The sequence below is a fragment of the Phytophthora infestans genome, genomic scaffold (genome assembly GCF_000142945.1).
Source record: "Phytophthora infestans T30-4 supercont1.1 genomic scaffold, whole genome shotgun sequence".
Taxonomy (NCBI): domain Eukaryota; phylum Oomycota; class Peronosporomycetes; order Peronosporales; family Peronosporaceae; genus Phytophthora; species Phytophthora infestans.
The window spans coordinates 901217-927820 of NW_003303758.1; the positions used below are offsets into that span (position 1 = coordinate 901217).

Genomic DNA, 26604 nt, shown 5'->3' on the forward strand with positions numbered 1-26604 from the left:
TCAGGCCACTCCAAACAGACAAACGCGCTTACAATTTCACAAATGCCCTACACACAAAACAACCAGCGATACACACGCATCACCACATTCACAGACAACACCGCTCTCTTTACTATCGCTTCTTATGCACCGAGGACTGTGACACCTCGGTGGATTCACCGCTCACTTCGTCGACGTGAACCAACCGCGGGCCGAGGCGGAGAGGCAGGACGAACAGCGCAGGGAGTTCCAAGTGGCTGTATACTCGTGACGGGGGAAGTGTCAGCGGCTACGAACTGGATCGTGTCCGGTGAGTGTAGGACTCGTGGGGGGTCTCTACTGGATACCAAGGAAAAAGGCAGCCGTGATATCTAGCTAACATACTGTTTAATTCATTCACTTTTGCATATGGAAGTCAAGGTCGCAGGCGCGACAAACAACACTTCCAGATCCTCTGTAAGCAGCACATTCGATCAAGATGCTATTTTCTGAAATGCGGGAAAAAAGAACGAAGGTGAATGATTTCCTGGCTGAAGCTTAAATGATGGCTGGTCGCGATCATCCTCGCATCGTGCGCTTTGTATGCGTGGCTTGGGGCTCCCTTGACGATCTTTGTGTGGTATCGGAGCTTATGATTTGAGGAGACCCCCGAGAACTACTAAGAGAATTCTAAGCGAGTAGCCACTCTCAAGCCATCGATGAAGATTAAATTGGTATCGCTTCTCGTTTCGCCTAAGCGTTGACGTACTTGCATTCACTCTCTTCGGTTGTGAATCACCGTGACCTCAAGTTCAAGAACTCACCGAAACTGCAAATGGAAAAAGGTTAGCCGCTCACTTGACATCCTCGTCTCTGACAAGTAAATTTCTCATGGCGCTGGATGCACCACACCAAACCGGGGGGAAAGTGTTGACGGTGGCTTTAACTTGCCACGTTGAAGCTTCATGCACCGAGGACTGTGACACCTCGGTGGATTCACCGCTCACTTCGTCGACGTGAACCAACCGCGGGCCGAGGCGGAGAGGCAGGACGAACAGCGCAGGGAGTTCCAAGTGGCTGTATACCCGTGACGGGGGAAGTGTCAGCGGCTACGAACTGGATCGTGTCCGGTGAGTGTAGGACTCGTGGGGGGTCTCTACTGGATACCAAGGAAAAAGGCAGCCGTGATATCTAGCTAACATACTGTTTAATTCATTCACTTTTGCATATGGAAGTCAAGGTCGCAGGCGCGACAAACAACACTTCCAGATCCTCTGTAAGCAACACATTCGATCAAGATGCTATTTTCTGAAATGCGGGAAAAAAGAACGAAGGTGAATGATTTCCTGGCTGAAGCTTAAATGATGGCTGGTCGCGATCATCCTCGCATCGTGCGCTTTGTATGCGTGGCTTGGGGCTCCCTTGACGATCTTTGTGTGGTATCGGAGCTTATGATTTGAGGAGACCCCCGCGCGCTGCTAAAAGAATTCGAAGCGAGTAGCCACTCTCAAGCATCGATGAGGATTAAATTCGTATCGCTTCTCGTTTCGCCCAAGCGTTGACGTACTTGCATTCACTCTCTGTGGTTGTGAATCACCGTGACCTCAAGTCCAAGAACTCACCGAAACTACAAATGAAAAAAGGTTAGCCACTCACTTGACATCCTCGTCTCTGACATGTAAATTTCTCATGGCGCTGGATGCACCACTTCAAAGCATGATCTTTGAGATTACTCAGAGTCACCGCAACATGGTGACTGGCTCAAAAGGCCCCAATAAAACGGCCACAGAATTTGGCAATTGGTGGAAATAGTGCAAATGCGCTTCTTACAAACATCAAGTAACTCGAGATTTGCTCGCTTCACCTCAAATGGATCATCAATAGCTCCCAGCCGACCACTTGCGAACTCGACCGCCACTCGCACTCGTTCCTCTTCAATTCCATGCTGCGCCGTGCCCTGTGGACGCGCGGGTCTCGCTTGCTTCAGATCCAGACGCCGTCGGCTACCCGCAGCTTCCACCGCTCGCCGGCAGCCATGGCGCGCGTCCTATGTAGCGACCCTATTGATCCCGTGTGTCCCGAACTTCTACGCGCCGCCGGCCACGAGGTCACGGCCGTCCCAGCAGCACTCTCGCACGCTGAGCTGGTGGCACAAGTACCCGACTACGACGTGCTCATCGTGCGCTCTGGATCCAAGGTGGATCGCGTGGTGCTGGATGCCGCGCAGAAGCTGACGCTCATTGGCCGCGCCGGCACGGGCGTGGACAACATCGACATGGTGAACGCCACCAAGCAGGGCGTGCTAGTTATGAACACGCCGTTCGGTAACACCATCTCGGCCGCGGAGCTCACGGTAGGGCTCATCTCAGCCGTCTCACGCCTCGGCCACGCCGCGTCCGAAGCGGCCGTGCGCAACTCGGAGATCCACGGCAAGACGCTAGGTATTGTAGGACTCGGCCGTATTGGCCGTGAGGTGGCCACGCGCTGCAACGCCTTCGGAATGAATGTCGTCGGCTACGACCCTATCCTGTCCAATGGTAGTGCCAAGGCGCACGGTATTGAACCTGTATCTCTGGACGAACTGTTCTCTCGCAGCGACTACATCTCTCTCCACGTCCCACTTAACGCCAATACCAAACACCTCGTGAACGCACAGCGTCTAGCGCTCTGCAAAGACGGCATCAAGCTAATCAACGGAGCGCGTGCCGGTCTGATCGACCACCAGGCTCTGCTGGAAGCCATTGAGAGCGGCAAAGTCGCGGGCATGGCCTTCGATATCTTGGCGCCGTCTCCCGCTTCTGACGTCTGGAAGAAACTCGTGAGCCACGAGAACGTGATTGTGACGCCCCACATCGGTGCACTTACTACCGACGCTCAGCAGAAGGTGGCGCGCGACCTGGCGTACAAGGTGAACGACGCGTTGGCCGGCAAGTCGTTCAAGGGCGTGCTTAACGCGCCGAATATCGACTTTGGCAAGCGTGAGGAGTTCATGCCACTTCTATCACTGGCTGAAAAACTTGGCAGCATGCAGGCGCAGCTACTGGACGACAGTCGTCTCAAGCGCGTGCTAGTTATTGCTGAGGGTCCCAAGGTCACGTCGTCGGAGCTGTCCGGACAGCTTGTCAAGGGTGTACTTAAGGGTCTGCTCTCACACATGCTGGAGGAGGAGGTGACGTTCACAAATGCCAAGCAGCTCGCAGACGTCATGGGTATCCAGACTGTGGAGCACAAGCACGACGAGGCCTCGGGTAGCAGCTTCTCGGACCAGCTTACAGTCATTTTTGAGAAGGAGAACGGCACGTCCAAGAAGATCACAGGTACCGTGTTCGGCAAGAGTCAGCTGCGCTTTGTGTCTTTCGACGACTTGCCCATGGATGCCATCCCCAGTGGCTCCATGCTGCTTTTTAACAACACGGACCAGCCTGGTGTGCTGCACAAGGTGACGTCGGTCCTGGCGAAGCACCAGATTAATATCGGTAACTTCGGCTTGGCGCGTGAGAAAGCTACTGCCGCCGCTGTCAGCGTATTGAACGTGGACGAAGCCATCCCGGACGTTGTTATGGACGAACTGGAGGCGCTGGGTATGCTGACGGACCTTCGTCGTGTGAACCTGCTTGAGCTGAACACGGCTGTATCCGGTGGTGTATGGGAGAAATTCCTCAAGCCCAGCGTTACTGATGATGACGAGAATGCCGACGCTGTCGACGGTGAAGCGGGAGTGGCAGTTGTGCGCCACCCGAAGCCGCGCGTCAAGCCGGCGTCGCCGAACTTCGGCTCGGGACCATGCAAGAAGCGTCCGGGTTACTCACTGGCTTCGATTCCTGATATTGTACTGGGTCGTAGTCACCGTTCTAAGCTGGGCAAGGGCTTGTTGGAAGAGGCTATAGCTCGCACTAAGAAGATCCTGAAGCTCCCGGAAGATTACCATCTTGGTATCGTGCCGGCTTCGGACACGGGTGCTTTCGAGATGGCCATGTGGTCCATGCTGGGCGAACGTCCCGTGGATGTGTGCTACTGGGAGTCGTTCGGCAAGCAGTGGTTCAAGGATGTTACTACGGAGCTCAAGCTTGACACCGTAAGAGAGTTCGGTGCGCCGTTCGGCCAGCTCCCGGACTTGTCACAGGTGAATTGCGACCACGACGTGCTGTTCACGTGGAACGGCACGACAAGCGGAGTGCGCGTTCCCAATGCTGATTGGATCCCGGACGACCGCAAGGGTCTGATCTTTAACGACGCTACTTCAGCCGCGTTCGCCATGGAAATGCCGTGGAACAAGATCGATGTGTGCACGTTCAGCTGGCAGAAGGTGCTTGGAGGTGAAGGTGGCCATGGTGTCATCATTTTGAGTCCCCGCGCTGTGGAACGACTCGAGTCGTTCGTGCCGGAGAACCGTCCGATCCCCAAGATCTTCCGTATGACTAACGCCGGCACGGGCAAGCTGTTAAAGGGTATCTTCGAGGGTAGTACTATCAACACGCCCTCGATGTTGTGTGTGGAGGACTACCTTGATGCTCTCCGATGGACGGAAAGCGTGGGCGGTCAGGACGGTCTGATTGCCATCTCACAGCGCAATCTGAAGGTGGTGGAGGACTTTGCAGCCGAGAACTCGAGATGGTTCAAGTTCCTCGCGGAGGACAAGGCAATCCGCTCCAACACGTCTGTGTGTCTGCTAATTGACGGGCTGTCCAAGGACGAAGTGAAGCAGATGCAGGCACTACTGGAGCGCGAGCAGGTGGCGTACGACATTGGATCGTACCGCGACGCGCCGCCCGGTCTGCGCATCTGGTGCGGCGCTACGGTCGAGACCAAGGATCTTGAGGCGTTGTTGCCTTGGATCAAGTGGGCGTACCTAGAGGTGAAGAGTGCGAGAGACACAAAGAGCGAATAGGCAGACACAAAGAAAGAGAGGCAAATCCATTGCCAACCACATGCTGAGACGCGACTTCGCATGTATGAGTTGCCAATATTCAACGTAATGTTTTGGTAAGAATGAAAAGTTGCCAAACCATTTTGCCTTCAATTTTCCAACAGTGGAACTTGGCAAAGTTGCAACATTGAAAGAGCTGCTACATACTAAATGCAAGTCTGCGCTGCGTGAGCTATGCAGCAAGATCGGATGAGCGTGCGATCATGCAGTCCAAATATGTCGCGGCAGCCAGGTACACGAAGCGGTCTGTTGGTGTGCCGTGTGCTTGAGCTGACAGTTTATTGGCAGGCAATCGAGACGACGGGAGTGGAGTCTCTCACTTAAGCTTAACAGTTAGCCAGAACCAACGGGACGTGCCACGTCACGTGGCCATACGCAACGGAGCCGATACGCAGCCCCTCCGCGTAAACACGCTCTTGACATCCGAGGGTCAATTCCATGGTTTGCAGCCGAGGAGTGAATACAGTCAGGACTTGCCACCGCTGGAAGAGCGGAGACAAGTGGTTGCGAACCGTGGTGTGGCACAAGACATCCAGGGAAATGAGGACGTCGGCTATGACGCGGAGTTTGAAGAGGATGGAGAGCAGGAGAGTACGGACATATCCACGGATAACGGAGAGTCGAGCGGGAGTTCACTTGAACAGCTTGAACCGCAACAGTGGAGCGAAATGTCGCCGACGCAGACAGCCGAGCTTAGTGGTGAGAACCAAGGCGAAGTTCCTTGTCGAGTGAGCTGGTGCACACACGCAGGAAACTTACACGGACTATGCTGGGCACACGGTGGTGGTACGTTTTCAGAAGTTGCACTCGGTGGAGCGAACAGTGTTCGCCGAACACGTTGCTGACTCACATGCTCTGTTGTTAAACAGTGAAAAAGTGTTGCCACCGCAACTGCCCAAAGATTGCTTTGGCTACCGGAGAGTTCTGCTCCGTTCACGAACGCAAGATCAGCGGCAAGAATTGACGAACTTTTGCTGATAGGATGTAAAAAAAATTATGAAAGAGTTTTCAGGGTCATTGCACTTTTCCGACATGTTGACACATTTACCCAAAATACCGAAGTGAAAATACCCAGAATCCATTAAATTGGGTTTCATGTGTACACCAACCGTCAGCGCATCATTAAATTGTGCAGCCATGCGCGGAGGCCGCAGCGGACGCGGCAACTGGCAGCGCTTCCAGCAGCAGCAGCATGGCGAAGAAAGAGGCGGGAGCTACGCGTCTAACCAGCAAGGCTACTACCAGCCTTCACATCAACATCCCAGAGCTTCCCCACAAGTCCAGAGAGACGTCGTCGCCTTCATTGAAGCCTTTCGCGCCAATCAATCGAGTCCGTCAGCGCCACCCAACGCGTTAACACTTGACGTTGTGGTGCGCGCTATCTGCAGTCATTTCCGTACGTTTAGACAGCGCTTTTGGTATTGTTTTTTCTGCTCTAATGCTCGCGCAATGCAGACGTCAATGCGTTTGAAGAGCTCATGGGCACGAGCGCGCTGCAACTACCCGCACTACGACAACTGCACACAGTGAACCAACGCGTGTGGACGTTCGTGACCTGTTTCATGCAGAGTCGACGCATCAACACGCTCTTTGAGTGCCACCAAGCCTTCCTACAGCACGAAGGACTGCGTTCCTTCCACGAACTCAAGCTGGGCAACTCGTTTCTACATACAGAAGCAGTACAGCACTTGTATCACTCGCCCAGAGCCATGTTGACCGTCACAACAAGAGACGTGCTGACTTTTCTACGGCAATTCGAGGAAATGCTGGGTCACGACGCGTTCCGAGCGTCGTCCCACGTCGATCTGAACGAATTCTTGCAATTTCTAGCGCAGCAATACAGACAGCCCAATGCACAAGCCATGGGTGTAGCCATTGACCCCAGCGGCTTCGGAGTTTACGTGGGGATGCTGCGTCGAGTGGCCAACTACGAGATGAAGGAGATGAAGACACTGGAACAGCAATTCCAACGCGAAGTTGCCGAGCAAATGTTCCGTCTGACAAAGGAGAAATTCAGCGATGAAAACCGCAAACGAGCGCTGGAAAAACTGCTGGAGAAGAGCAATTTACCGTCGGAGAATGAAGGTCAACCGCAGCGACGGGGAGGCAACAAGAGCATGCAGTCGCTGTCGCTGGATATGCTCAAGCGCGTCACGGACGTCGACGTGTATCTGGACAACGCTCTACGACGGAAAGCTGCTGCAGACATGAAGAACCAGCAGCAATTCCGGAAACCCATCTCGTCCCAGGAGATTGCAGAGACGGACGCGAAGCTGCGCAACCAGTTGACGCGGTTTTTAATGTCGTCGCAGAAGAGTAAACATCACTCGAGACTGAAGGTCGTGACGTGGGTTATCTGTAGTATAATGGCCAAGACGTACGCCTTGTTGTTGAGTGATGACAAGATACCGGATGAATCTGTCGGAGAGGAGTGTGGAGGGAAGGAAGACGACGACAGTGAGAAAGAAGAGTGCGATTGCTGCTGTGTGGGCAACGAGTCGTGTACGTGTTCGTGCACGTGCAAGTGTCACGTTGAGAGTGAAGATGAAGAGGAGGATAGAGATGAACAGGGGGAGACAAAGACGCCCGACTTCCCTGTTATGCCACGTGATCCATTCGCTACCAGGTTTGCGAAACTCAATAAAGAAGTGGACGTGACACTTGAAGACGTGAAGACTCAAGCTGACAGCTTTGTGGACGCCCAGCAATGTGAGACTCAGCCACAAACAGCCAAGGACGTGTTGCTGACACTGTCGTCTCTAGAGAAGCATTTGATCGGCAAGTTTGCTGCGAAGAACGATGCTGTATTGTGGGCTGGACGACAGTCTGTACTAGAGCTACTGCCTGAGCTCCTGGACGATGAAAGCAGCGCTGCTAAGTGGCTCCAGAAGCTGCTGCAGTCGTCAGAACCCAGTGGAGACAGCATGGATGCATCGCAGATGATGAGCGAGAAGCGACTTGAAGACGTGTTGCCATTTCTTCGCGAGTGCTGTGCTACGATCTCGTCGTCTGCGACTTTGTCTTCGCTTTCTAACGAGAAGCAGCAGCAGTGGATTACACGCAGGCTTTCAGTAGAGCTAGGACGTGTTTTTGTACAAGACAGCGGCCTTCCCAGTGTCGAAGAGATGGTCAAGCTGGCAGAGACTCGAGACGAGACGTGTATCGTCAAGTACGCAGGCAGTTTGGACCTGAATCATGGCAGCGACAGCGTTGAAGAGACAGGTGAGTTAGGACAGAAGACCTTGACGGACCAAGCGCTTGAGAAGCTGCGCACTTGTCCGTTCTTGGTCGATGTATCGTTGTATATGGATTGGCCAGAGCGTTATGCCCCGTTGTGTGGGCCTTTGCTCTCGTTTATCCGCGTGCATGAAATGATTCTCCTTGATCATGCGCCGTCCAGCAACTTTATGTTTGTGTCCTGTGTGAACGGAGCGATAGTGCGCGTCAATGAGAAGTCGACGCCGTCCGATCTGGAGCTGCTACTGACTCGAGCACAACAAGAGAAGACGCGCGTATCTGCCAGTGTAGTGGCCGTCCACTTGGTGTCGATGCTCGTGACGTGCAAGGGCCAAGCGAACTTCCCCAAACAGCTCGTTCAAGCTCATCTACGGGCCTATTTGTCCAGTTTTGCTAAGCATGGAGACTATCCCAAGCGCTTTCTACTGGAAATACTGCTGGAAACTCCCGTCGAGTTCGCGGACTTTGTGGTCGCGTTGCTACTTAGTGTACTTGGTCAGTCTGTTAGTACGAACGAGTACGCAGTTGCTGATCAACTCTGGAAGACGTGTACAAGTGATGCTGAACGGAAAGCACTTGTGTTCGTATCAAGTCACAGCTCAGCGTCATTATGGAAGGACCAGACGGAGAAATGGTGTGCTGTTCGTGAGGATCTGACAGCTATCATCGACGGTGATGTTAGTAAGACGACGGCTGTGTCTTCGATTGATGTTGCCGACAGTGGAGACGATGACGTGGTTGGTAGCGTCTTGGAGGCTGTAGATGCAGAAGTGCCAAGCTTTTCTGTTGACCAAGAGATGGAGGAAGTCTCAGTGATAGAGACCAGTACGTCGGGTTCTTGTCGCTCGTTTATTGAAGATCTACGCAAGAAGCAGTTTGGTGTTGGTCTCGAGATCCAGGACGAAGCGACGACGTCAGTGTTGCTCATCCAGCAGCAGCGTCTGGAACGTGCACTCAAGCGACTGAGTGACGAGCTGTACAGTGAGAGTACGCACTTCGTTCTCGAGTTACTGCAGAACGCTGACGACAACACTTACGACGACGCGGTGGTTCCTCTGGGCGAGTTCACACTGACGAACGACAAGGAAATTGTGTTTTATAACAACGAACAGGGCTTTACACGGGCGAATATACAAGCGATTTGTGACGTGGGGGCGTCGACGAAGGCAGCAGTGGACTCGGAAGCGAGTATCGGCAAGAAAGGGATCGGCTTTAAGAGTGTCTTCAAGGTCGCGGACGACCCGCAGGTGCATTCGAACGGGTTTCATATCTGCTTCCACGCCAAGAACTCGAATCACGGGACTGGGATGGGCTATATCCTGCCATATTGGCTGGATGATACGACGCAGTGGAGACAGCGTCGAGGCACGACGTTCGTGCTGCCTCTGAATGACGCGTCAGTGCAGCGAGTGGATGATATCTCGCAGTCTCTCATGGCGTTCGAGCCGTCGGTTCTGCTCTTCCTTCGACGTATCCGTGAACTTCGACTGCTTGATTCAGTACGACAACACTCGCTTCACTTCCTTAAGAAGGAGACAAGGCTTCAAACAAACTCGAAGCTCGTCAAGCTGTACTCGCAAGTGAAGAGCGAGAGCAGCGTGGAAGTGACGCAACAGAAGTGGCTGGTTGTCAAGGAGACACTCGAGCCGCCGCAGCTGTTCCACCGAAGTCACACGACGGAGATCGCGCTTGCTTTCCCTGTGGACGATTTCAAGGGGGATCGACCCCCACTTCAGCAGGTTTTCTGCTACTTACCACTGCGCTCTTACGGATTCCGGTTTATTCTGCAAGGAGACTTTGAGATCCCAAGCTCTCGAGAAGCGATCACGAATGGGAGTGACTGGAACGAGTGGCTGGTGTCCAAGTTCCCCAAGCTGATGCGTGCTGCTGTACACAGCTACGTGTCGACTCTCCCAACAGATGAGAGCAGAATTGCCGCGATCGCCCACTTGCTGTCACTATTGCCGTTGGAGAGCGAGGTGCAAGCTCCTTTCCGTAGTATCATCCCGGAGATGATGCGTGAGCTACGTCAACTTAAATGGCTGGCTTCGACGTCTTTATCGAGTGAATTATACAAGCCAATGGAGCTAGTTGACTGCAGTGAGCTTGCTGGAACGAGCGAGAGCACAGTTATGTTGCTGGAAGCTTTGAGTGAAGACGTCCTGGCTTCGACGGGTAACAAACGCTTCCTGCATGCTACGCTCTCCCAAGCCATGACAACGTCGATGAAGAATCAGCTGCGTGTTGAGCAGCTTCACGCTTCTCACTTGATGCGAGTGCTGTCGCTTTCGATGGAGAAGAACGATATTAACTGGACGGTGAAGGTGTTGGCACTGCTTGCGAAACTTTGGCGCAAAGATCGACACTCGAGCTTGTTACGGCAGGAACTGCGCCTGATCAAGTGCTTCCCGCTGCACAAAGACAGCGCTGAAGGTGTCGTGAAGTGGGTGTCACTAGCTGACTGTCATGACTCGCTTTTTGTGTCAGAGGACAGTGCTGGATCTGGGACTTCGTACGCGTTTTTCGGCGATCTTCACATTCTGGACGACTCGTTTACGAAGGCAGTTAACAAGAGCACGAGGCTGCGCACGTTCTTGTTGAAGGATGTGGGGGTTCACGTGATGGAAGACCACGAATTGATACGACACCATGTTCTCCCGAAGATGACAGAGCTACGGTCGTCCAGTGATGATAAGCTGGACGTTGGTGCTGTGATGGAGTACGGACGATTCCTTGTCTCGCACTTAGCAACGTGTAGAGACTGCTCGATGCATGCGGAGGTGAAGGCGAACACGGCTGTTGCAACGAGTAGCGGCCGTGTTGTTGCTGTGGAAAGCAGCACTTTGTTCGTTGTCTTGCCATCGAGTTATGGAGAAATGGGTGCGCTAGTTCAGTGGATTAAGACAAAGGTGGAAGCAGACGACAACGCGCTTGCTATTGTGTCAGGAGATTACTTCATGGACACGAATAGCGGCAAGGATTTAGTGGATGAAAAGTGGCAAAAACTGCTCGTCGATGTTTGCCACTTGCCGATGTTGTTTGATGCTGCGAGTCTTGTGTCGGATGTACGATCGCAAGCTGGAATGAAGCAAATACTGCAGTGGATTGAAGGCGAGGATGATGTTGCAATGAAGCGAAACATGTCGACTTGTCTAGCACAATATATGGACAAAAGATGGAGAGCGAATGATGACAGCAGTGCAGACGCGGAAGACCAGGACAATGCTATTGCGTTGTGGAGACAATATCGTTGGTTGGAAGGATCTGACGCGCAGTTCCATCGCTCGACTGACCTGTGGCTGGCAACGGAGACGGTCACTCGCTTGTTTACGCCTGCGATGGTTACGCTCAGCTCTGTGGTCTGGAAGAACGAGGATTTCTCCAGACGTATCCTTGGCGTGAAGTCTACTGCGACGGTCGCTGACGTGCTTGTCGTTCTGTCAGCTGACTCAACTGCGGTGTCTTCACTGGATCTTGATCGAGTGACCTGCTTGTACTCGTTCTTGTGGGACGAAAGTAAGAAATCTACTGAATGCAGCGCGGAAGTTAAGAAGATGACAGCGATCTTCATCCCGGCTGACACTGGAGAGAAGAATCGTTTTATCGACGCGAAGAGTGCAGTGTGGTCGTCGACTGCACACTACGGAGAGCTGGTGGCTCTGGAGACGTTGTATCCAAAGCGACTGTGCGAGTTCTTCACGGACATCTGTGGTGTACAACGCAAGCCGTCGGTCTCATTCTTGTGTGACAAGATCAGTGAACAACAAGGAACGTTCTCGACCAAACGCAGTGGACACGAGAGCTTTAAACTGTGGAGAAAGAAGCTGCGTCCGCTTCTGTGTGTGCTGTCGAAGAAGCTGAAGAAGCGGTCGCTGTCAAAAGCAGAGCTGAAGGAGATCAAGAAGACATTAAAGGCGACGTCGTGGCTACCAGTGCGATGTGTTAGCGGGTCTAGTTGTGACCTCGTGCTCTGCAGCGTGAAGGATCAACCGATTCAAGCAACAACGGAGAGCGAGCGCAAGCTGCAGAAGTTGTTGCTGTCATTAGCCAAGGAGACGTGTACAGACGAGGGCAGCAGACGTACGGAGGATATTAAGGTGCTGCAGCTTGACTCTCTTGCCGACGATGAAGATCTGGACGCGCTGCTCAGCTTTGCGAAGGTCTCGACGTTATCTTCTCACCTTGAGACGCATGCAACGACGTGGTGTAAAGTACTCGCAAGCTTCGCGACATCTTGTCAGCTGGACAAGAAAGGCAAGAAGAAACTAGTGAAGTTCGGTCAGCTTGTGGTCAAATTCTGGGCGCGCGCCTTCTCTTCGGATGACTCCGAGTTCCGGACGAGTGTACAGCACTTGGAACTCTTCCCAACGATCGATAAGCAGCAGTGGACTTCAGCTTCCGAATTGTACGTCAACGACCAGACGGAGTTGTCCAAGGAAGATCTGCAGTTCGGACAGGACCAACTCCAAGTGCTTGGTCTGTTCCCATGGAGCTATTTCGTACCGAGTGAAGATAATAGCGAGGCGACACGCGTACGTAAGTTCCTCGTGCACTCATGTGGACTCAAGTCTTTGAAGGAGAACTTGCAGTACGAAGTCAGTGTGCTGAGCTCGATGCATCCAGCGAGTGACGCGTTCCATGCGAAGATTCGCACGGCGTTCGCTGTGGCTCAGCGATGCCTGTTCCACAATCACCGACATTTGTACGATCAGTTGGAGCACGAGGCGATCGCAACGTTGGCGTTGGAGCTGCAGTGTGTGCTGGTTGATGGACGCGACGGCTTTCAAGTGGTGTATCGAGTGGGCAGCTCCTTCAGTCTTCGTCGACGTGTTGATGTGCAGTTTCGATGTTTCTTGGATGTAGCGAAGAGCACATTGTATCTGCAGTCTGTGACGGGAGAAGAGGAAACGAGTGCGCTCTTGTCCGTGTTGATGGAACTTTGTCGGAAGCTTTTCGGTGTCCAAGTGGTTTCTAACGTCGCTAACCTGCTGTATCTCGGCTTGTTACAGCCGAATGCAATGATGAGAGAACAATGGCTACAGGAGACGCAGCTTCTACCTCCATTACCTGCTAGCGAAGCTGAGAGACTGTGGGTTCAAGTAGACGACGTCGGCGTCTCTACCTCGTCTTTACTTGGTCATAAACGCGCTGTGGAAGACATGGAAGATGGCGAGATCGACGCAGAGGAAGCTTGTACGAAGATGCCATACACCCAACCTTACCAAGGAGCTCAAGTTCCTTCGTTGCCGTCGTCAAACTACCGCCATGACATGCAGAGACCATCGTACCCACCAGTGCCGGTTAACCGAGGTGTAGAGCAAGCATCGTACCACCCGCCGCTGCCTCCTTCTGGCCCAGGAATGCAGTCTTTGTCGTTATCTAACACGATGACAAAGGAGGAGCGAGAAGCTATCGGTCGTTGGGGTGAGGAGTACGTGTTCAATCAGCTCACGCAACAACATGCTGAGAGGGAGTCGAACATGACTGTCGAGTGGGTGAACCAACAACAAGAATCTGGTCTCCCGTACGACCTCACACTGTCATCTGCAGGCAAAGTGGTGGAATACATCGAGGTCAAGTCGACACGTACCATGGAGAAGGGAGTGTTCGAGATCAGTATGAACGAACTGGACCAGGCAGCCATCCACGGCTCCACGTATAGTATCTACCGTGTCTTCAACGCCGGCAACCCTGCTCTATGTCGCGTCATCCGCATGAAGAACCCTGTGGCGTTAGTACGTCAACGTAAGATCCAACTGGCACTCGTCCTGCAGTAAGCAATAGACTTTTTTTTGTCTCCAAAGTTGCAATCATTCACCCGAGTTATTATCAGGGTCTTGCGTTTTACTCCATCGTGTCCATGCCGCTGGCTCCTTCCAGACGTTCCTCGCTTTGCTGGTTGTGCATGTTGATCCTCGAACGTCGATCCTTGTCCTTCTGCAAGCGAGACTGGAACTTCGCACTCGTCACGAGCTCCACGTCCATGAAACGCAGTTGTGACGCGACCAGCACGAGCTTCTCCATCTCTTGCTGCAGTTTCTTGGTCGCCTCGCTCTGTACTTGCTCGTGGTGTGCGCCGCCGTCTTGATTCTCGAGCACAAAGCGCACCATGGCTTTCTGCTTGTCAATGACAGCGTCCATCTGGCCGTTCGAGACCAACGTCAGCAGCATCTTCTCTGCAGCCACAGCATCGCTACTGGCCATCCCGGCTGCTGTCGCGATCTCCGTGAGCTCGATAGTGGCGTACGTACGCTTCAGTTGAAGTAGTTTCCGCTGCTTGAATACCTGTACGACTTGCTTAACCAGACCCAAGTTGCCTTCCTGGATAAACAGCTCTTCGTTCTTCGTGACGACCTCCTGCACCGCTGTCAAGTCTCTTTCGACCACAAATGCGTTGGCCAGATCAGCGTATGCAGCGCAGTGATTCTCCACGTGACGTACGGCCAGAAACGGCGTGTATTTGGGCAGCATAACGCCTTCACCCTTGAAAATAAGAGTCACCAGTAGCAGCTTCTTGTACGCCTCAATAACAAAGGCACTGAGCGAGATAGCGGGCGCTGTGATGGCCAGTTGGAAGAAGTCTATTGCGTCTTGGTACCGCTTCTCGCCGAGGTACAATAGTCCTCCGTAGTACGCGTAACCCAAAAAATCGACGGACGTGACGAGATGCGACTGCGAGTGGACCTCCACGAGCGATCTGGCCATAAGAAAACATATCAATAACACCGTTATAATACTGTAAATATTCTCTATATCTGCAATTGTCTTCGTACAGGTCCAAGATCTCCATTGCAGCGAAATAACACTTGGAATGCAGACACAGATACAGAAATTGAGCATGTAGAGGGATCAACACGGCGTTTCCCTCTTCGTGGAAGCGTCGCAAGAAGGATTTGAGCGGGAAAATGGTCTTGATGCTCTGTTTCATGTCCACAGCCAGTCGTGCGTACTGGTCGACGAGAACACTGAGCTTTTTAAGCTCTTTAGAGGCCACAGATACGGGAATCTGGTGTAGTAGCTGTGATGCCTGTTGCAGTAGCTTCGTGCGTGCTTCACCCATCTCTTCTTGGTGACGCACATGCTCCAGCTTGGACGCCTTGGACGAGACAAGCAAGAAAAAGCTCAACGGAAGCGTAGCAAGTGTTCCGTGCTCTAAAATTTGGTCTAATTGGACGATAGACGCCGCGCGAACGGCTGCCGTGAGCTCCTCGCCACTCAGAGCTTGAGATAGCGTCGCATCCAGCGTCTTGGATCCCATGGCGACGTCATCCTCTAGTAACGACCGGAGCGGCTGCAGCGGTCCTAACTCCATGGCTTCTTCACCTTGAGTCTAAATCTTCTGATCATGGATGTAAAATTTAAAAGTTGATATTGTGTTAAGATAATGTTTTGAATGTGCTCGTTTAAGTATCCATAAATGATGTATTTGGTGTGGTGGAGATGTTCATGTAAGTACGCTACTAGTCAGCGTAACTAGCCGGTTGACAACTTCCATGGCAGCGACGGTGGCGACTATGGCGCCGGCGGTGCGGGAGCTGGTGGATCAGCCTCTTAAGGGACTGGGCGAACTCTATGAGAACTCGCTCAAGGCTATGCTGGTGTGCGGATTGGAGTTTTACCTGTCGGCGTCGCTGGTGGCATCTTTCTTCCAGTGTCCGGATGAGACTGTACAAGCAGAGCAAGAGCTGCAGACACTCTACACACTGGCCTGGGTGCCCATGGTGCTGGCCACTATGCTTGTCTACGGACCGAAAATATCACGCACGATCTTCCCGTCGCCCGAAAACTTTGAGCGCAACGTGCTACGCTGCAAGATCCTGACGTGGTTCTACACCTTCGCCTTTCTCGTGTGGGACCCCGACATGGTCGTCAAGACAGGCCCGTCACTCGGTGTATCGATCCTATTCTGTGTGACCGATGTTGGTCGCTTCGTTATGGATATGAAGCACTTGACGGACGTCGAGTATGACGAGAACGGCAACTCGTTCATCATCAGCAACAAAACACCACGGCAGGACCATGGACAGCAGAACCAGCAACAGCAGAACGAGTCTCAGGACCGACAACCGCCTCAGCAGCAATCGAGTAAACAGGAGGATAGCTACACTGTTCATGTGGTTGGAACTCCAACACAGGAGGCTCCGCAGAAGACACGTCAAAACACACCAAACAGTCCTGCAAGGCTAGTCCCGAAGCAACCGAGTCAAGTTCATGTAGAACAGCCACAGCAAAAGCCACCTGCGCCAATGCTCGGAACTACAAACAATGCTGGTAGTCGTCGACGACTGGGATCCCGCAAGGGCAAACGGGGTCAAAATTTGGCACTGATTCAGTCTCCGTCGGCAATAAACAGCGAGTACGTAGCAGTGTTGGATCCCGACGCGAAGAAGGAAGCCGCTGAGCTTATTGCCAAGAAATCCTTCACGTATGAGTTTTAATAATTAAACTCCTTCATTAATTTAGTGCAGTAAAAGACACATAACATCAGCTGATTGCTCCATGTAAGCAGGGCTCCCGAAGAATGCATAATGACATAATTGTCCCTTTTCGATGCTTTTGTCGTTTTCGTTTAGCCCTATCTTCGACTCAAAATAAAAAAGTCGTTTAGTTATCGAGGTCCATAAGCTAAATTAAATGAAGTACATGTACCAATCTATCAATGACAAAGTCGTGCTTGCACTCTATTGCCCTATCGCTCAATTTAGGGTCCTTTCTTTTCGATTTCGGAACACGCGCAACTTGTGGAGCCCTAAATTCTGAAGGCCAACCCATTCGTTTTCTTACAACGTAGCAGCTCATACGGGTACTTCATCGCCAATCTAGCCCCTGTTAGACAATTCGCTACATCTACAATGCATTATAGCGTCTCGGGTCACTGGCATATTGGCCCCTCTAAGTGCACATCTTACACTAACCACCATTGTCTGGTGGGACCGCACTGCACTTCCAATTTATTTTTTTAGGATTCTACATTTAAGCTTTGAAGCTCTAATTTGAGGTTTGAACACAATCTAGAAACATCATTATTTAAGAATTCTGTGCCTCCGGCAGTCCTAATTTGTCAGACCTTTAATGATGGAAATTTCACTGACAATTGCTTTAAAGGGGGCTTTATTTTCATAGGGACATCTTTTAGGGACTTAAGTACAAAATGCCACTTATAAGCAGCCGCATCATCTACTACTGCCAATGCATAATGGTAGCCAAATGAGCAGTATAAACCATTGACTACTAGCTTACCTATAGTGTTCATGTGCAATATATGCAGCTGTTCGGTTGCCTTTCGACAAACCATAGTTCGGTAAGACATTCTAAGGTCCTTCATGTGTGCGCAGGTCTTGCAAAAGTAATCAACTTGCTTGAGGTCAGAATAAGAGATATTTGGCAGCCTTTCAATCTTTTGGTCACTCATACTCCTAATTAAGCGACCCTTTCCTACATGACCAAGTCTAAAATACTATACCTTAAGCACGTCACGCGTATTACTAGTTTGTGCTGCAAAGTCACTCATCTTTGTTGGGTTTACACTTGGCATGTAGTAAACTTCAGCAATAGCAAATATCAGTTGAAGACCGTTTCCAAAAAAACAAGACTTTTCCTGAATTTGACTGAAATGTATGTATCCTTGCTCAGCAAGATAGTAAACACTTAGTACACAACCATATGATACATCTTTTAGAGTTAAAGTGCTCAGATTTCCACTAAGGCCTAAACAATTTAGTTTGATTGTTTATTTCCAATAATTGCACCGTATCTGAGCCTTAATAATCTACCATGGTCCCTCAGCCAAAAATATACAAGCCATGGCAGTCACCCATTCGGACAATACATGTTTTATTTTTTAAATTTTGAGTTCTAGATGCCTAAAAACAATTTTTTAATGCTGCAAGTACTGTTATATTTTACTCATTTTAGCTGAAAATTACCTCGTACATACTTAAGTATCATATATGCTGACATATTACATGTACTGGGAGGAAAGTTTTAGCTGGCTGGATAGCCTGACCAATTTGATTACACCTTTACAATTTTTTTTACAAACTTTGCACTTTTTACGTGGTAAAAATAATTACCGTAAGTCCATTAAATGCAAACATTCAAAGATTTGCAAAATGTGATGACTTTTTCTTACAAGCGTTAGTTCTAAGGTGGGGTGTCGTCTCTTTATGTTTTTAGAGCTGCATTTTTTCTTTTCCCGATTTATGGATTTTACGCTGTTGCATTGAGACCGTGGCTTACGGTACCTGGTCTTACTCTAGAACAAGAAACAAAGATGAGTGCAGTAGAAATTGCTGCTCACCTCTTTGACTACAGAGGGATTGGTGGGTCCTTGCAGTATTTAGTCCGTGGGACCCGACTGGACATTGCTAACGCAGTTAGAGATCTCAATAAGTTTCTATCTTGCTACAACCGTACACATTGAGATGTGGCGAGACGTTTACTCAAATAATTGAAAGGGACGTCGACGTACTGTCTATTACTCGATGGTGAAATGAGTGACGTGACTTATGAACTGTGCACAAGCGCAAGCTCCGCGTGTCAGCCTTAAGAACGTAAATCCGTCACCGGCAATGTTATGAAGATGGCTGGAGCAAGTGTACTATGGTACAGTAGCAAACAAGAAGGTGTATCACTCTGTACTGCTGAAGCAGAGCTCGTCGCACTAAGTAAAGGAGCTAAAGAAAGTGAGTGGTTGTGGCATCGGCTAGGTGAAATAGGATTTCCGCAACAGATCCCAGTGCAAGTGTGGTGCAACAATAACGCAGCTATAAGCGTTGTGAAAAATCCAGGAAACCACAAAGAAAATTAGCACATTGAAATCCGCTTTCTATTCACGAGGGGTCTTGCTGAAATGGGTCGTCTTAGCATATTGCGCAACTACAGAGATGACAGCAGGCATTCTGACGAAATCTCTTCCAGCAAAACAACTATGTGAAGTTAAGAGAGAAGCCAGGAGTTCGAGATCTGACTATGTTCCAGAGTTTTTAGGGGGAGTGTTGAGCGGAGGGGCAGCAGGAAACCGGCTTGTCTCTTAAAGAAAGAAAGAAATGAATGAGAGGACAGCCTTTCAAACGTGATGTGGACCTATCATTATCAAGTACGAGAGGACCATTCAGTGCAGATCACAGATGGTGTGATCTAGGTACATAGTCCGATGACGACAGAAGGCGAAGGAATGTGAAGCCGCCCCGCGCGCAGTGTGGAGGCATGCTCACTTCCCAATTTGCCTCAGGTTGAGCACATCGTCTAGATAAGGGCAATTAGGAATAACAGAGTAAAATACACACGTAGTGAGTCTATCTTCAGTGTAAAAGGAAAACAACATTTCAAGTTAGATAAGTAAGATAAGCAAACCGAGCCAAACCGTGGTTGATAAGCTGGCCTTCCATGGCAAGAAGGATTTGTTCGCCGGATGGAAAGACAAGGTCAAGGCACATCTGGTCGCGCTATGCATCGCGCTAGTCGTCACCTAGCTTCAGAAAAGCGTCGCGCTCCTGTCGCACGCTATGAGGATGCGACCGAGAGAGAATCTGTCCTACCCGAACCAGGACAAGAGGCTTCGGATGAAGAAAGGGATGCGTACGCGCTGCAAAGGGCGTTTGTCAGGCAGCAATCTTCGTACATCAAGGATTTGCTCAGCCTAACTCTTCCATCGGGCTTCCCAGATGAGAGGTTGATGCAAAGGCCGGTTCATCAGATTTAGCGTGTCATCGAAAAGCGCTATGGACTGAAAACGGCATCGGGGGTTGTCGAGTTAGTGCAACGTTTCGAAACGATTGCAACCTCTGACTTCAAGAACGTTTTCCACCTCTTCCAGCAACTCAAGGCTGCTAGAGAGCAGGTGAGCTGTAACAGCGCTGACGCGTTGAAGATCGGACTGATCTCGCAGCAGATAATGCTGATCAAGATTTTGGCGGTATTGCCTGCACATCTTTGAGGCTCAGCAATCGTGTTTACGCCGGAGGATTTCACACTGGATAAGGTGGGGTCAAAACTCTGAGCGTGTTTTGGGAGCAAGAGCAAGGCTCAAATCAAGACCTTGGGCAACGGAGCATCCGTGAATCATGTTGATGCAAACCCCGCCAAATCTGCTAAGACCACCGGATCGGCACTAGGGAAGCGGAAGTCTACTCCCGCGCCGACGTAAGGAAATACCGGCATCATGTCGTGCTTCTATTGTGCTGCAGTGCACAGCGACATCAGTGATGGACAGCACCTCATGCAGCACTGCGCCAAGAGAAATCAAGATATGGAGCTCCAGGTTTTCCGGCGCTACATCTGATCGTACCCTCGTTCGGTAAAGAAGGCACGCGGCCACCAAGAGCCGACGCTAAAGGTGGGATAGGGCAAGTCCAACTCGATTGTGAAGGGAAAGAACGCACGGAGGACTGTCTGTCGGCGGACGCATCAGGGGATGCGTATAACGCCGTGCACATGGATTCGACCACGAGTCCAGTGCCCTCAGCCAGCCCTCCCAACGGAAAGGAGTCTTAACCAACTCCTGACCGCGACTAGAATATGTTCGACGCACACGAAACGAACGATTTGATGGATGCTGTGATGTCGATTGGCGTTAACGGAGGGCAAGTCGACGAAATTTAAACGCCGACGTCGCCAGCTGATTGCAAGCCAAATCAGTCTGCAGAAGATGCAGCTGGAGGATAAGGTATATTCTTTGTATCCTGATTTGCTTGACGCAGGAACATGTATAACGAGAGACTCGTGGGTGTTGGACTTAGGCTGCGGATTCGGTCTGACCGGTGAAGAGTCGGAGTTCGTCGAGATGCTGCCCGACACTGGATACATGTTTACGTTTACACAAGGGTCTAAGCATGCTAATACACACATTAGGACAGCTAACGGTATTTGCATGATCGACAAGGGATACATCCATTCCTTTTTAAGAATATTGCACCTGTACCACATGCAATGTCAAACATTCTTAGCGAATACTGGCTACAGGGAAATAGGGTACGACATAATTGGATAGCAAACTGGTGAGCTCAAATTTGTTTTTTGAGCAACGAGTTAGCGTTTGTGGTTTTGTGGTAAGAGCAGTCAATGGTGCATACTACGTACAAAACCAAACAGTCGAATATACCCAATTTGCCTCAGATTTAGCACTTCGTCTAGATAAAGGCAATTGGGAATAACAGAGTAATATACACACATAGTGAGCAGGTGTTCCGATAAAAACATTGCAACAAGATTGTCACAGCTCTTAGAAATGAGACATTTGTTTATCTGAAACCAACAGCTAAACAAAATAATTCCAGCCAAAATAAGCCTTTTCATTCTCCATACCAAAATTTATCGGACCCTCGGACCATCGGACCTGTACCTCAAAGCTGGTACAAAGTGCAAAAACAAACACCGTACGAACACTTCTGAATGTACCTTTTACTGACAACTGCGGTACTGCGTGATGATAGGGGAGACACCCCAAGCTGGGGAGCGGCTGCAGACAGACTTTCAACCATGTTTATAGGCGCAAGGAAATGACCTGAAAGCTGAAAAAAGCTAAAAATAAAAGCATGCCTTTTTCCGACCAGGAGCCATGTGCTCTTAGTCTGGTAAATTCAACAATGAGCCCCCAAATTTCGTGGTGGGGCCCACTATTAAGAGCACCAACGACAGCCAGCTACAGATGTACGCACTTATTGGTTGATTTTTCACCAATCCTATCCTGCCACTTAAATATGTTTAGACTCGCACCCGACCTGTGGCTCACAGCCTAGCAGAGCTCAAAACACACAAAACTGCCCCCGACAACGAGGCCTCTACGCTCAGTCTTAAGGTTTTTCGCTCAACTACGCAGACCTCCAACTCGAACGTTCAAGCTCCACAGCTCAGGCTGTCGGCCAATCAAGAATCGATCCTCAGCCCCCCCTCCCCACCCCACCCACCCCCTCAACCAACGACGACGTAGCTCAGTGGAAGAGCACAGGGCTATGCCTTGAGGGGTTCAAACCCAGCCGTCGCCATCTTTTTGATTGTGGGGTGGAGGCGCGTCACGGGCTAGTGGCTGAAGGCGTGGTGCTCTACCTGGTTAGGTATCTGGGTTAAGTAAGATGTATGCGTTATGGTAAATGTGTATGATGAATTTGCTAGCTATGCGCTCCTGTTGCTAATCCTTTACTTCTAAAACGTCCTGGGTGTAGCTTGGAGCGGGGTCGCGAATGGATACAGACTAGAGGAGATTTTGGTGGCGCTTGATTCTGTCGTTTAGGTCTTCTTTGCTGTGAAGAGTCTGCAAGCGCTTAAGGACGGCACTCGACCCACGCGAGCTGATCTACTTTTCACTATCCAGAAAGGCAAGTACGGCTTTCTCTGCTTTCTTGCCCACCTCAAGAACACAGTCACGATATCGTCAGCCTCTTTGTCAAGAACGAAGCCGTCTTCAAGAAAATTTTCATGAAGGCCACCAGAAACTTCGCTCTCGACCGCTCTTGTTTTGGTGCCAGTGCGTACCGGCGTGGATCTTGAGCGTACCACGCAAGCTAGGTAGCATGAAGGTGAGTTGGAGACACCCGGCGTTGTTTCTTGCTTAGCGTGCTAACTTCATCTGTGCCTTCATCTGGACAGCTTTGTTTTCTTGGTGTAGGTTCGCTTTGAGCGCATCTATGCGAGCGTCCTGTCGCTTGATGTGCTCTATAAAGTGCTTAACCACTTTTGCTTGATGGTCGATGGTCTTCTGGTTCTCGCTTGGTTCTATTGGCTGTTCATCGCCGCTGTGGGTGGGTGCATTACTTGTCTTTACGTCCTCACAGGTAGTGGATGGAGTTGCCAGGTGCGAGGACCATGCAAGGAGCTCGGCTGGTGGGCATCAGCGTGAGCAGCAGCCGCATCGATGCGCTTCACAGCTGGACTTGTCGGGTCCAGGTCTCTGAGTAGCGGGAAGTGACGGAAGGCGCGTGAGATGAGTACATTTATTACCTTCTTGCTGGTGTTGAGGCTGTCGGTCTTGAGCTGAAAGCGGGTAGCAAAAAGGACACGCTGCACCGGATCCATCGGTTCACACGTTGGCGTGTCAAAGCCAGTCAAGTCTTGCAGCGGCACCGCGGTTCTGGGTTTGTATTCGCTGAGTACGTTTGCTATCTTGTGGTCTTCTTTGCTTGTATTGAAAATGCAATCGAGCCCTTTGTTCGTCGTGCTTAGATTCCAGGAGTCTCTGTCAAAGATCCAGCGTGCAGTCATCTGTTGCAGCCGTTTGCGTGCTAACCGCCTCCTCTTTAAAACGAGTGCGATGTCAAGGCGACATCCACACCAGCAGCAAGCGCCGCACGGTCTAGCACCCGGTTAGCATGCGCGTATACTGTAGGGGTGTGGCGACGCGCGGCGGGGCTGCTGGAGCGGCAAGACCAGTGGTAACTTGCGGAGCGCTGGGCAGCTCGATCAGCGGGACGTCGGGAGAAAGCGTGGAGCTTGCAAAGCCTGCTTGTTCTGGGAGGTTGCTGACGAGGACTGAGCCTGGGGCGGCTTGGAGAATTAAGGCGAGCGCAATGGATAATATGGGACACGTAGCCAATTCCGTGTCAGGGAAGAGCGACAGCCCCTGCTCCTAAGACGTCTTCACGCGAGCCAAGCGCAGGAAGAAGACGTCGCCTGCGGCCACTGACATGTTTTGTTTGCGAACCATGGCTAAGTCAGACGCGCGGCCGAATTAGTACCAGAGAAGACATGGTAAAGTTGTATCTTTTTGGCCACTATCTGAGCTAGCATAAGTGTACAAATTCAACATCATTCTTATCAAATCATCTTTCGTACAAGGTGGTGCCGTCGCAACGAGCCCGCCACCATCTCGTTTCAGACCGAAGCTGTCTAGTGGCTTCCCCATTTTCAACAACCGGGCTTCTAATGAAGCTCGGTGCTTAGGGAACTGATCGAGCAGCCAGAGCTTGGCTTGCTGATAGTACTGCATGGCAGTGCTGCGAGCTATTGGTTTTCCCTTTTTCCTCCTTAAATGAAAGATACATACCAAATTTATCCATCACACACACGAACATGTTTCCGCTCTCGTCATTATCAATGCACGTCCTTATGTATTCCTGTTCAACTTTCTCGTCTTTGAGAATTTTGACGAGCGCACCGATGGTTGTTGCCTTAGCCCGCAAGGTGTTACCAGGCTGTAGTTCGTCTTAGCCCATGTCACTGGTCTACTGGTCCAATAAAGCAAAATATGCAGGTGACATGTCAATGACTTAGAGTTTGGATAGGCATACACATTTTTTGCGTATCAATCGGACGTGATACGCCCGGATCGGCAGGACTCACCTACCCCTATTCAATTTGATTGGTTGAATAATATTACTTGAAAGCTATTAATCAACAAAATTATCTCATCGGCTGTAAGATACCATTACAAAATTTAAGTGAGGTCCGATAAAACTTCATATAAAAAGGTTTTAACGTTAAAAACACGAAAAAGTAAAAGAAAAACAAGATTGGAAAGACATGTGATTTTTTTTATTGAAAGTAATATCTGGCACCTCAAAAATGAATAGTTTATTGTAAAATATTGTATCGGTATTGAATTTCCAAAACAATGATTACTTCGGAGCACCTGGTAGTGAGTCTATCTATAGTGCTTAAGGAAAACAATACGCTTAAACCCACTTGTACTGTACATGCTGCAACAGCTCGCATGAAGCAGTCGTCGTCTCTCTCGGCTGGACTTTTGGAATTCTTTTATTGCTTGCCTGTCCCAACAGAAATTTGAAGTTTTTCTTTTCCCCCTTTAATTCATAATTATTTGTATTTCTAGTACTTTGTTTTGCAACGCCTCCGTACATTCACACGACAGCAGCGTTTTAAAAACTTATGACTCGTCTTGTTCGATGTGATTCTCAACATGTCTTCGTAACCACGCAGCGACATGATCAGCCCGACCCCGTCTAGCTGCTTCTATTGCTTCTCGGACTCGCTCCGGCTCGTCGAACTGCTCGGGGAGGTGGCTTAAAAGCCATCTCACACTGGCGAGTTGACCAGTGTACGCTGCTCGATCTAGAGCACGCAGCGTGCAGCCTTCGGTACGTTCTGAGTACAAGAAATCCAGCAGCCGCACGTCGCCATTACGAGCAGCAGCGTTCATGGCATCTGTGGTGCAACCTTCTGGACGGTGCTCGTGCAACCACCGCACAACTGCTCGATGACCATTCTCCGCGGCGTGGTCCATGGCTCGAGATGTGCAGCCCTCTGATCGATTCTCGTGCAAGAAGATCACGACGTCCAAGTGACCACCTTTTGCGGCCAAGTCCATAGCATTTGACGTACACCCAGCACTTGAGTGTGTATGTAACCAACACACGATATCCGAATGACCGTTGCATGCAGCCAGATCCATACCTTTACTAGTGCAGCCTTCCGCACGGTTCGCATATAGCCATTTTACCACATTCAGATGCCCTCTGGCTGCGGCACCGTCCATCGCTCCAGTAGTGCAGCTTTCGACATTATTATCATGAAGCCATTGCAGCACTTTTATTTGTCCGCGGGAGGCTGCGTCGTCCATAATATTTACTTGTGAGAGCTGGAATACAGCTGAGTAATGTTTGTACAACCACTTGAGCAACTCCAAATGTCCGTTCGCAGCTGCATGACGCACTCCAACACTCGTACAGCCTTCTACTCGGTACTCATGTAGCCATTTCACAACGTCCAAATGGCCGTTCGTAGCAGCGCCATTCATCGCAGCGGCAGTGCACCCTTCTGTCCGGTGTTCATGTAGCCATTTGACAGCTTCCACGTGTCCGTTCTGGGCCGCCAAGTCCATCGCGAGACGAGAGCAGCCCTCCTCTCGATATTCGTGGAGCCACTGTACGACGTCCAAGTGACCGTTAGCAGCAGCACGATCCATAGCATGCACAGTACACCCTTCTGCTCTATATTGGTGGAGCCACTTGACCACATCCAAGTGACCGAACTCCGCAGCACCGGTCATGGCGTCGTATGTGCAGCCCTCTTGCCTATTAAAATGCAACCACTGTACTACATTCAAGTATCCGCTGGCTGCTGCTCGATCCGTCGCCGCAGACGTACAGCGGTCTGATCGGTTGTCATGGAGCCATCGGACAATCTCCAATTGCCCGAATTCTGCAGCTGTTATGAGCACGAAAACAGACACACGCGCCTCGGGCCGGAACTGGTGCAACCACTGAATAGCCGCCAAGTGACCGTGCTTAGCTGCTTTGCCCATGGCCTCGTCAATGTTGACTTCTTGAGTTATCAGTCCGCGACGCTCGTTCAGTGCCAACCGGTCCAGCAAGCGCACGAAGCCATAACGGGCAGCACGCATGATGGTCCACCGTGGTGATGGATCTACGAAAGAGTTTACTGCTTTGACTACATGGGGCAACGCGCAGAGCGCAGGGTATGCACTGAAAGCTACGCCCACGCACGTCAACAACTCCTCTTCCTCGTCTGCCATTCCGTTTTCCTTAACAGGTTGCAATATGAAAATTATGATAAAATGTTTGTGATAC

General features: G+C 50.7%; 7 protein-coding genes across 7 annotated transcripts; 4 read left to right on the forward strand and 3 right to left on the reverse strand.

Annotated features, from left to right (window-relative positions):
- Nucleotides 1-1900: 1900 nt before the first annotated feature.
- PITG_00133 (phosphoserine aminotransferase, putative) lies at nt 1901-13606 on the forward strand (the record flags this gene model as incomplete). The annotated part of the gene is made up of 6 exons (XM_002908714.1): nt 1901-4813; nt 5066-5117; nt 5219-5671; nt 6021-6281; nt 6341-13553; nt 13591-13606. 6 exons carry the CDS (start codon nt 1901-1903, stop codon nt 13604-13606), a joined length of 10908 nt encoding a protein of 3635 aa, XP_002908760.1.
- Nucleotides 13607-13966: 360 nt separating this feature from the next.
- On the reverse strand, nt 13967-15468 carry PITG_00134 (COP9 signalosome complex subunit 3, putative; the record flags this gene model as incomplete). The annotated part of the gene is made up of 2 exons (XM_002908715.1): nt 13967-14819; nt 14896-15468. The coding sequence occupies 2 exons, from the start codon at nt 15432-15434 to the stop codon at nt 13967-13969; spliced, it is 1392 nt and encodes a 463-aa protein (XP_002908761.1).
- A 167-nt stretch (nt 15469-15635) lies between these two features.
- Nucleotides 15636-16580, forward strand: PITG_00135 (uncharacterized protein; the record flags this gene model as incomplete). The annotated part of the gene is made up of 1 exon (XM_002908716.1): nt 15636-16580. One exon carries the CDS (start codon nt 15637-15639, stop codon nt 16558-16560), a length of 924 nt encoding a protein of 307 aa, XP_002908762.1.
- A 3049-nt stretch (nt 16581-19629) lies between these two features.
- On the forward strand, nt 19630-20617 carry PITG_00136 (uncharacterized protein; the record flags this gene model as incomplete). The annotated part of the gene is made up of 3 exons (XM_002908717.1): nt 19630-19702; nt 20349-20459; nt 20493-20617. The coding sequence occupies 3 exons, from the start codon at nt 19630-19632 to the stop codon at nt 20615-20617; spliced, it is 309 nt and encodes a 102-aa protein (XP_002908763.1).
- A 567-nt stretch (nt 20618-21184) lies between these two features.
- Nucleotides 21185-22052, forward strand: PITG_00137 (uncharacterized protein; the record flags this gene model as incomplete). The annotated part of the gene is made up of 3 exons (XM_002908718.1): nt 21185-21187; nt 21556-21603; nt 21831-22052. 3 exons carry the CDS (start codon nt 21185-21187, stop codon nt 22050-22052), a joined length of 273 nt encoding a protein of 90 aa, XP_002908764.1.
- Nucleotides 22053-24941: 2889 nt separating this feature from the next.
- Nucleotides 24942-25466, reverse strand: PITG_00138 (uncharacterized protein; the record flags this gene model as incomplete). The annotated part of the gene is made up of 1 exon (XM_002908719.1): nt 24942-25466. One exon carries the CDS (start codon nt 25464-25466, stop codon nt 24942-24944), a length of 525 nt encoding a protein of 174 aa, XP_002908765.1.
- A 53-nt stretch (nt 25467-25519) lies between these two features.
- PITG_00139 (uncharacterized protein) lies at nt 25520-26063 on the reverse strand (the record flags this gene model as incomplete). Its single annotated transcript, XM_002908720.1, has 2 exons — nt 25520-25552; nt 25728-26063. The coding sequence occupies 2 exons, from the start codon at nt 26061-26063 to the stop codon at nt 25520-25522; spliced, it is 369 nt and encodes a 122-aa protein (XP_002908766.1).
- Between the last annotated feature and the right edge of the window lie 541 nt (nt 26064-26604).